This window comes from Elephantulus edwardii, unplaced genomic scaffold (genome assembly GCF_000299155.1).
Source record: "Elephantulus edwardii isolate Elephantulus edwardi_28Jun2011 unplaced genomic scaffold, EleEdw1.0 scaffold00336, whole genome shotgun sequence".
Classification (NCBI taxonomy): Eukaryota; Metazoa; Chordata; class Mammalia; order Macroscelidea; family Macroscelididae; genus Elephantulus; species Elephantulus edwardii.
In genome coordinates this window covers 1576794-1587730 of record NW_006400086.1, presented here as the reverse complement: position 1 = coordinate 1587730, position 10937 = coordinate 1576794, and the positions used below count along the sequence as shown (strand labels likewise).

The window sequence follows — 10937 nt, the reverse complement described above, 5'->3', positions numbered from 1 at the left end:
ATCTGAACCCTGCTGTATCCTGTGCCATCCTCATCATCTCTGACACATTCAAGTCCATTGCTACTGTCACTGTTTCAATCCATCTAGCTGAGGGTCTTCCTTTCTTTTGCCATCCCTCCATCTTTCAAGGTATTATGTCCTTCTCCAAGGACTAGCCTCTCCTAGCAACATGCCCAAAGTATATGAGACGAAGCTTAACCATCTTTCTTTCAAAGGAGTACTCTAACTGTACCTTCTCTAAGACATATCCCCTCTGTATATTAGACACACACACACACACTCACTCTCTCTCCCTCTCTCTCTCTATTTATCTATACACATACTACAGATAGTTGTTGTTGTGTAGCGTTTAGTCAGAACTAAGCCATAACTGACACTTCCAGCAGGTTTTCAGAGGCGGTGAATCACACACACACACACACACACACACACACACACACACACTCACTCCACAGGAGAATGATGGGTAATCTCCTGCGTGATCAACTCCAGCTATGGGTCAGTTCAGACTCGAAGGTACACAACAACAGCAATCTAGTGGGGGGTGAGTGTGTGTGTGTGTGTGTGTGTGTGTGTGTGCGTGTGTGTGTAGATAGTGTGTGTCTATCTTGTATATGGATATATTTGTGTTTGTACTGTATGTTTGTGTATATATATATTCATACCTTGTGTATGTATGTATATAGTATATGTATATATACATATACATATGCATACCTTGTGGCCTCTGGTCTAATGGGTAAATAGTTGTTTTGTCAACCTATAGACAGGTGGTTCAAATCTAGGTCCTGTGAGGGTGAAAGTTGGACAATCTCCTCCCATGTGGTTTACAGCCTCTAAAAATTTGAAGGGTCAGTTATGAGTTGATTTTGACTCAATGGCAATGAGTTATTTTTTTCTGTATGTATTTTCTTTACACAGAAATTTATGTTTCTTTCTCAACTGAATTGGACAAAATCCTTTGAACATTACTTGCAGTGAATTTTCCATTTCCTTACCACCCAGTTCTTTAACCTGGCCCATATTTTCTCTCCCAGTCAACCAATTACACTACGCCTTTTTTTTTTTTAATTATTTACGCAACCATGCTGAGATTGACATTTTGGTCATCACTGACCTCCTTTTAGACATATCTAACATAAAATGTTTCTTATCACAACTCTATTCCTATTCCATTTCCTTTTATTTTATTTATTCTTGCTGCCATTCTTGACCCCTCTCTTTTCCCTTTATTTTCCTAGGCTTTTAATCTGTTTTGGTTTAACATTTGCCTTTTTTAGTTGATTTTATTCTTTCTTTTTAAAAAAATAATTTTAATGAACATTTACAGAGAATTTGGATTTCCATTCATTCACTGCTGCACTTCTCTACCCGCCCCGCCCTCTCCCCCCGTCCCCCAGTTCGCTCCTCTCTTTCAAAAGTAAAAGAAAGACTCCCTCCCTGGTACCCAATTCCCCCCGCAGCCCTCCCACTGCCCCAAGTACATTCCACTACGCAACCTTAATTGTGGACTCTTGTGATAGTTGATTTTTAAAAAAAACAAAACAACCTTTTATTCTGACTTGGATGAAAGTTTACATAGCAAATGGATTTTCCATTCAACTTATCATACTCATCTTATGACATCAGTTACAATCCCCACATGTTTAACAGAACCCATCTCACTTCCTCCCTATGATTCTTGTTACCACTCATCCTCCCATCAAATCTCCCTGCTCTCTGCGCTTTTGATCTCAAATGGTTGACTGTTCAAAGGAGAGATTGCCTCCCTAGTATTATTGGTCACTTTGAAAGCCTGTCATTAACATTTAACTCAAACCAAATCTCCAAGTCAAAAGTCTTGTCTATTTTTTGTTTTTGTTTGTTTGTTTTAAATCTCATGATATAGTGACATATAGGGACTCTCATATAAGACAAGTTTAACAAAACTGAACTGATCATTGTCATCTTACCCTCAAAGTTGGTTTCCCTTTCACATCCTAGTGGGGATTTTGTTTCCAAATATATATGCAGTATTCTGTAGACTGCATTAAAATGGCTACACTTCTCCGAACATTTGAAGGACAAATTTTAACATGGGAGGTTGGATATTATTTAGAGAGAGCACAGCACTGGGTTTTAAAGTAAGCCATTACACTATGGTCAAATAAATACAGAAAAGTGTAAACTCATGTCATTGCAAGCTCATTAAAAGTCCATTAACAAAGCAAAACAGGAGTTGTGTGTGGAAGAAATCTTAAACAAACAAACCATCAAAACAAAAGCCCCAAAACTGTTTTCGTCCAGTTGACCCAACAATTGAGGGTTAATGAATAAAGAAGAGAAGGGAAAGAAAGAAAAGTTGTAGGTTGACCGGCTAGAAAACTAGTGCTATCAAATAGGATGAGAAATCAAGTTGTTTTAGTGAAAATGTTTCTTTCCAAATTTCTTGAAGGTGATAAAAACATTATCAAAAAATCTACCAAAAAAACCCCAAAACAAAAATTTAAAGAAATACAAAATACCAAAACAATAAAATTATTACGAGATTTTTAAATCATCTTGTTGTTGTTGTTACGTGCTGTCAAGTCGCCTGTGACTCATAGCAACCCTGTATACAACAGCCCTAAACTCTGCTCTAACACACCTAGCCCCACTACCCTACTGGCTGAAACAATCCTTCTCATTGAGGGTCTTCCTCTCCTGTGCTGTCCCTCCATTCTCCCAAGCATGACGTTCTTCTCCAAGGACTGGTCCCTCCTTGCAACATGTCCAAAGTATGTCAGATAAAGCTTCATAATCCTTGTCTCCAAGGAGCATTCCGGCTTCACCCTCTCTAGGACGAACTTATTTGTTCTCCTAGCAATCCATGGTATATTCACTACTCTTCTCCAGCATCACAGCTCAAAGACGTCAATTTTTTTTTCTATCATCCCTTGTCATTGTCCAGCTCTCTAATGCGTAACAGGCGATTGCAAAGACCATGGCATGTGTCAGGTGCACTTTAATCTCCAGACTGACATCATTGCTCTTCAATACTTCGGAGAGGTCTCTGACAGCAAATTTTCTATAATTTATCATTATAGACCTAAAATATTAACAAATTGAATAAAAATCTCACAGTGTTAGTCCATATTCTCATACATTCTTCTCCTTATCCTCCACTCCCAAGCAAAATTTATCTTTATTTTCCTCATCAACAGTAGCGTATATTAATGTAACAGCTTCATGATCCTGAAGCAATAATGATCACAAATAAGCCCTAGAAAAGAGCACGTTTAGGTCTTGTAAATGAGCATTGTCAATCTCCTAAAGATACAGAAAAGGCAGGAATCTCTAGATAGAAAAATCAAAGTATCTGTTAGTAACCAGATTTCACTCTGAATGTTTCTTCATTGTCAATGTAAAGATTAAAACACTGATAGGACACACTTGACAAAGGTGTCACTTCCTCAATGAGAGCAGCAGGAATTCTCAGCAAATTTGCACCCAGTCTAAATGTAGTGAACATTTTAACGTACTAAATGTATTGAGTGCTAAGTGGTAAATAATTTATAGTAATAGTCTATGAGATTTTCTTGGTGGTTTTGTTTGGTTGGTTTTTTTTTTTTTACCTTTTTTTAATTGCAATTTGTGTGAAAGTTTGCAAAGCATTTTGTGGGGTATACTATGGTGGTTTTGTTTTTGTTGTGGTCCTCCCTTTAACGTCTGTCCACTAATTTTTCTATTCCCTCTTTCCCCGGTAATCATACTAGTTTGATTCTCTCCATAAGGAAACTTTTCTCTAGTTATTATAGCAATGTTCTTTATTTTATTTCATTTTCCTAATTATTTATTCTTTTTTAAAATTTTATTTCAATAATTTTAATGAACATTTACAGAGATTTTGGATTTCCATTCATTCATTGTTGCACTTTTCTCCCTGTCCAGCCCTGTCCCCCCACCCCCAGTTTGCTCCTCTCTTTGAAAAAGTAAGAGACAAATTCTTTCTTTGGCATACAATCCCCCCGCACCCCTCCCACCGCCCCAGGTACACTCCACTGTGCACCCTTAATTCTGGACTCTTGTGATAACTGTAATACCCTATCATATATTGCTTTTAAATTATTCTCTCCCTCATCTGTTTCAGTTGTAGCAATGTTCTTAAACAGTATTTGTCCTTTTGTGATGGACTTACTTCATTCAGTATGATGTCCTTTGGACTCATCCATGTTGTTCAATGTTTCACAAATTCTTCATTGTTTTCTAAATGCTGTATAGTATGCAGTTTTGTGAATGTACCATACTTTCTCTATCCATTCACTCATTGATAAACAGACTATTTAAATCACTTTTCCTTTTTGAATAATCCTGCAGTAAACATGTGTGCATATATTTGTTCATGTCAGAGTTCATTTCTTCAGAGTATATTCATAGTAGTGGAATAGCTGGACCAAATGGTACTTCTGTTTTCAACTTTTTTACGGAAACATCAAACTGCCTGCTGAAGTATTTTCTCTGTTTTACATCACCACCAGCAGTGCATGAGAGTTCCAAACTCTCCTTAGCCTTGCCAGAATTTGTTGTTTGCTCTTCTATTGAACTTTACTATTGTTGCCTCGATGAGATGATATCTCATTGTTTTTTAGACTTGTATCTAATAGCTTGTGAGGGAGCTCTGGTGACCAGGTAGTAAGAAGCTGTTTTGCAATCCCAAAGGCATATGGTTTGAATCTACCAACTCTTCCACATGCAATTTACCGCCTCTGAAAATCCTCTTAGAGGGTCATTTATGAGTCGGCTCCAACTCAACGGCACACAGCAAACAAAAACAATAGCTTCTGAGGGGAGTTATGGTGATAAGAAGTTACACTACAATCCCATACGTATATGATTAGAATCCATCAGATGATCATCAGGAGAAGGACGGGAAACGTCCTCCCATGCAATTTACTGCCTCTGAAAATCCACCGGAGAGTCAGCTATGGGTCAGTTCTGACACGATGGCAAGCAATAGCAACAACAATAAAAATCTTTAGATAACCATGACTGAAGAAGTGAAATAATATATATGTACATAGAGAGATATAGACATACCCTGAAGTACTTTGATAGGCCATTTGAGACTTTCCATGTTTTTTTTCACTTCTTTAGTCATGTTTATCTAAAGATTTTTATTTCAATTGTCTAGTGCAATTGACCAATTTTCAGCATTATCCCATCTGTTCTGATTGTTAACATACTTCCTGTTAGACTTCTAACTAGTGATACATAGAGTTTTTGCTATATTTGAGTGCAGTAAACTTGAGCAACTAATATATTTTGATATGTGCTTGCTGTTCTTTAGAATATTTCTGGTTAATAAAGAAATATCTATGTAAATACAAACTGCTTCAGTTTGAAAGGGAAATCTGTTGTGTTGTGCAAAATAAAAGGATTTTATAAAATGCTTAAATGTTTAGTTTTACATGTCTCCGTAAGGTGAAATATTTTATGTTAGCTACACTACTGTTTGTAACATAAATTCCCCAACAATTGTTGGTAAATTAAGAATCATATGTTCTTCATCTCTTTCTTAGACCATTTATTGATTAAAAGCTGTGTGGATAACACCTGAGGAGATTAAATAAAAGTCCCATATGAATAAAAACTATAGTAGAAATTTTAGAAAAACTATCATAAGTGTGAATTGTAAATAACTGTGAATTCTTCTTTGACATTTTTTCTATCATTTATTTAATATGTTTTACGTGTTTGTAAAAAAATTTACAATTAATTGTATTTGTTTCTTAATATTAAGGTAAGTGCATACAAATGTATTTCAATTGTTGACCTATAAATTAACTGAATGATTAACTAATTTTGTTTTTTTCTTTTTCTCTCCCCAGAAAGGACAGTATGCTTCTCTGAATTTTAAACTGTGGTTGTATTAATCAAAAGCAATCATGGTGAACCTGAGGAACGTGGTGCACCAGTTCCTGTAAGGATGCTATTTATTACCTATATTAATAAAAATAGTATTTCTATATGCACTGCCAGGCCAAAGTAAAGGGTTTTACTCCACTAGAGAGTACACTGAAAAAACAAGGGCAATCTGCTATGGTGTGATTTACAGTGTCTGAAAACCTGCTGAAGGATCAGCTCTGAGTCTGTCCTCAATTGATGATACAAAACAACAACAGATAAAAATGTTAATTGCTTTTGTATTTTATTACATATAAAGCTCTTTTCCTTTATATGAGCTGTATTTGCTTCAATTCCAGGGAGAACAGATAAGAATGCTCTATGATGTGAGGGCTATAGTCAATTTCATGAAACAACATGTGTGATTTATTGAATGGTAAAACCATTTTTTGAGATCTTGATACTTAATTTCAAGATTTGGTGTCCTATTTTGCTGCAATGACTAATTAAAGGCAGTAGAATGCAATTAAAAGGTCCCTACGGATAGTGGATAAATTCCGACTTGATTGATCTTAATTTAATAGTTGTCGTTATGTGCCATCAAGTCAAGAACAACTCATAACATCCCTATAAACAACAGATCTGAACCCTGTCCTATCCTGTGCCTTCCTCACAATCTCTGCCATGTTTGAGCTCATTGCTGCAGTCATTGTATCAGTCTACCTAGTTGAGGGTCTTCGTCTCTTCCGCTGACTCTTCCCTTTTCCAAGCATGATTCTCAAAGGAATAGCCAGTCTGGGCAATATACCCAAAGTATGGGAGATGAAGCTTTGTCATCTTTGCCTCAAAGGAGCACTCTGGTTTCACCTTTTCCAAAATATATCTGTCCTTATGACAGTCCATCAGAGGATATTCAGTACTTTTGTTTCAATAGTACAGCTCAAAGGCAACAATTCTTTTGTCATCTGTATTCATTGTCCAGCTCTCTGATGCATAGCAAATAGTTGAAAAGGCCATCATGGTCTGACATAGACACACCTTAGTCTTAAAATTGATGTAATGGCTCATCAATAACTTGACAAGGTCCCTGACTACAGACTTTGCCAGAGCAATATGTCTCCTGATCTCCTGACTGCTGGTACTAAGTGTTGATTTTGGAGCCAATATGAAGCTGACAGGTTCAGTCTTTTCTCCATCTATCATCATGTTGTTTATTGGCTACACAGGTTAGGACAGGGTTTATATCAGTTGTTCATAGTGTCGCTATGTGTCATACTCAACTTGAAGGCACCTAACAATAACATTGATCCCAATAGTGAGAATATTTGTTCCCTTGACCTTAAAATGTAATCCATATTGAAGGCTGTAATCTTTGATCTTCTGCAGTAGCACTTGAAGTCCTGTTCACTTTCAGCAAATAAGGTTGTGTCATCTGCATAATGCAGGTTGTTGATGAGTCTTCTTCTGATCCTGATTCCTCTTCCTAGAGTTCAGCTTAATGAATTATTTTCTCAGCATACAGACTGGATATGTATGGAGAAACAATACAACCCAAATGCACATTTGTCTTCATTTAAATTACATATTGTTTCCTTGCTCTGTTCAAACAACAGCTCCTTGATTTAGATATAAGTTTCACATGAGCACAATTATGTGTTTTGGAATTCCCATTCTTCTCCATATTAGTAATATTTGTTATGAACCACATACTTAAATGCCTTCTCATAGTCAATGAAACACAAATAGACCTTCTTCTGGTATACTGTGCTTTCAGCTAGGATCCATCTGACTTCAGCAGTGATACCCTTGTTGGCACGCCTTCTTCGAAATCCAACTTGTACTTCTGACAGTTGTCTATGCACTGTTCTAGCTGGTTGGAATGATCTTTAGCAATATTTTGCCTTCATATGATATTGTTTGATAATTTCTCCAATCACATTTCTTGGGACTGGGACCAAAGACTTCCAATCAGTCAACCAAGTAGCTGTCCTCCAAATTTCTTGGTATAGAGTCTTGAGTATGTGTAGGTCTACATCTGTTAATCATGTAAATTGGTATCCCAAATGGATTCCTGGAGGGTTTTTTTGAGTCTTTGTTTTTTGGTGTTGGTTTGGTTGTTGTTGTTGTTGTTGTTGTTGTTGTTTTTGGACAATGTCTTCAGTGAATCCTTCTTCAAGACTGATTTTTGATCATATGGTACTTCCCTGAAATATTTCAGTATTGGCCAATTCTTTTTGGTACAATGATTGTGTGTATCCCTTCCATCTTTTATTATTTGAATTTTTATTTTATATTGGTTTGTATACAAAATTCATATACATTGTGATTCACACTTTCCTTCATTCATACTGTGTTTCATACAATCATTCCCATACATTGTGTTTTATAAAATCAATCACCATTGAATACTTCATTACCATTAAAGATATTTTCCATAACATCTCTCAGTGCTGCAATTTGAGGCTTGAATTTGATCTTCTGTTCTTTCAGCTTGAGAAATACTAAGCAAGTTCTTTCCTTTTTATTCTTCAAGTCCAGCTCTTTTCACATTCCATTATAATACTTTAAATTGTATTCTCAAGCTACTCTTTGAGTCTTCCTGTTCAACTTTTTTAATTCAGTATATCTTTTCTTTGTTTTGACTTCTCAATGCTGTAGTATAATTTTCAGAATTTCTTCTGATAAGTATTTTGGTTTTTTCTTTCTCCTGGATATCCTTGATGTCATCCCATAGTCATCTGTTCTTGAATCATTGGTGCTTCAAATCTATTCTTAAGGTAATTTCTAAATCTAGGGGGGAAATATTAAAGATCATATTTTGGTTCTCTTGGACTTATTTTCATTTTCTTCAGTCTCAATTTGAACTTGCACATGAGTAATTAGTAGTCTCTTCCACAGTCACTACCTAGTTAATTTTGACTGCTGCTATTAAGTTTCTCCAATGATTTCTTCCACAAATGTAGTCAATCTGATTCCTATGCAGTATTATCAGGCGAGGTTATAATTTAATTATGAAAAAAAATAGAAGAATCTGATATGAGAAAATGAAAAAAGTATTTGCCTCTATTTTATTAGCCTTAATGAAGTTCCAATTTAGATATATAAATAAAAATTAACACCTTAACACGTATTAAGTAATTTCATTTTCACAATAAGCATAGGAACCATTCTTCTTATACAGATGAGGAAATGTTTTGAGGACTTAAATTATTGGTCAAATAAACCTCAAGTTTACATAGTCAAGACATTAACTACATTATAAATATTAGAAATCACGTAACAGTATCATCAAAGTCCAGAGCAAATAACTTACTTTGATTTATTTGTCTTTTATTTGAATACTTGGCCACTTAAGCATAGATGAAGAATGAATGATATAGATCATTAAATCATGAATTGCTTTCCTTATTATTCATGTTCCAGGAAAATAGTACAGGCAATATTTTAAAGATTGCATTGATTATTTTCCATTATTTGACAAAAATTACTATATATGTTCTACTCTCAATGTTGTATATAATACAGATAACATTGACTTATGACGTTAGTTTAAACTAAATATCTAAAGTATTGGTTTTCTTTGCCTTGTAGAGTAAGAAAAAAATTCTCAGTATTATGTTAATGCCTTTAAAAATAGAAACATATTATCTATTAATAGTAACCAAGAAAAAGAATTTCTGAATGTACTAGAAAATAGTTAAAATAGATTTACTTCGGTTTCAATAATATTAGTTTTCAGATTAAATGTTCCAGTTAGTAAATAATTATTATTTGATAATGATAAAATAATAATCTAATATTAATCTATATTTATCAGATGATTGACATTAAACATGAGTTAATCAAACCATATGCAGTTTTCCCTGCCTAGAGGTAAAATTTCCAGTTCAAAGAAAATGTGGATAAGATCATGAGATATAGATACTTACGTGGAGAACTCTAGAATTCAATATTGTAGATGTTGTCGCCTATGCTCCTGCTCACTAATTCCGGAAAGATTCTTGCATCAACTGCCTTGCACAGAAAATCATTTCATTTGTATTTTACAAGCAGAATATTTCCATTCTATATAGGAAATCCTTATGTTGTTGTTTTATTGCTTAAATAACTACTACTATGCGTGGAATACACACAAAACACTCATTTTCAAATATTTTTGCTTTAAAGAAGATAATACTGAACATTTTGCATGTTTGGTGTAATTTCTTAAGGAAAAGATCTGTGTTTTATTATACATATAGCTAATATACATCTTGAAGATACTTAATTTAACCTAAATACATCTCATATGAAGGGATATTATTTGGGAATGTGCAAAAGACAGTCCCATCTACTGTTCTTGCTTAGTCTGTTGTTGTGTGCCATCCATTGGAACCAACCCATAGCTGACCCTCCAACGGGTTTTCAGAGGCAGTTAATTGCATGGGAAGAGATTGCCTATTCTTGTGAAGAGTAGCTGGTGGATTCAAACCATGTGTCTTTGGGATTGCAGCATAGGCTACCATCCTAAAATTCCTACAAGTAGAAACTACCTGAGTGATATCATGACAAATGCTCATTTTAAATGACTTAAATAATTTTGTTCCTAACCTAGGAAAAATCTTAAACTCATAGATGTTAAAACCAGAGATTGTTACATAGTGTAAAGCTTGGTCCAGAAAACAGGATAGAAATGAGATTAGTGTCAGGTAATAAGAGGTAAATAGAACAAGACATTAAAAAGAAAAAGAAAATACAGTTTAAAGTTACTCTGAAAGTGTGAGAATTTTGGAAGGGATCTAGAAAGAAATAAACATTTATTGGTGCCAAACTTAGCTATATGTTTTCCAAAACTTTGCCTGATTCTTGTCTATCAGCAGCTTGCTCCTTCTTCTTTAGATGAAAAGAAAGCAATTTGCAGTCTTGTTGTTGTTGTTCTGTGCTGTCGAATCGCTTGCTACTCATAGCGACCCTATGTACAAGAGCCCTAAACTCTTCTCTGTCCTGTGCCCATCTCACTGTCTCTGACACACCCACTCCGATTACCCCAATCCACCTCATAGAGGGTCTTCCTCTCCTGCGCTGTCTGTCCCTCC

The 10937-nt window shown here is 35.2% G+C and overlaps 1 protein-coding gene across 1 annotated transcript in view; it reads left to right on the top strand.

Moving 5' to 3' along the window:
* The first annotated feature begins 5903 nt into the window (after nucleotides 1–5903).
* Nucleotides 5904–10937, top strand: part of HTR2C (5-hydroxytryptamine (serotonin) receptor 2C, G protein-coupled) — a 157415-nt gene continuing 152381 nt past the window's right edge. Inside the window, exon 1 of the mRNA XM_006901580.1 lies at nucleotides 5904–5938. Coding sequence (XP_006901642.1) covers nucleotides 5904–5938 — 35 coding nt within the window. The remainder of the gene's footprint in view (nucleotides 5939–10937) is intronic.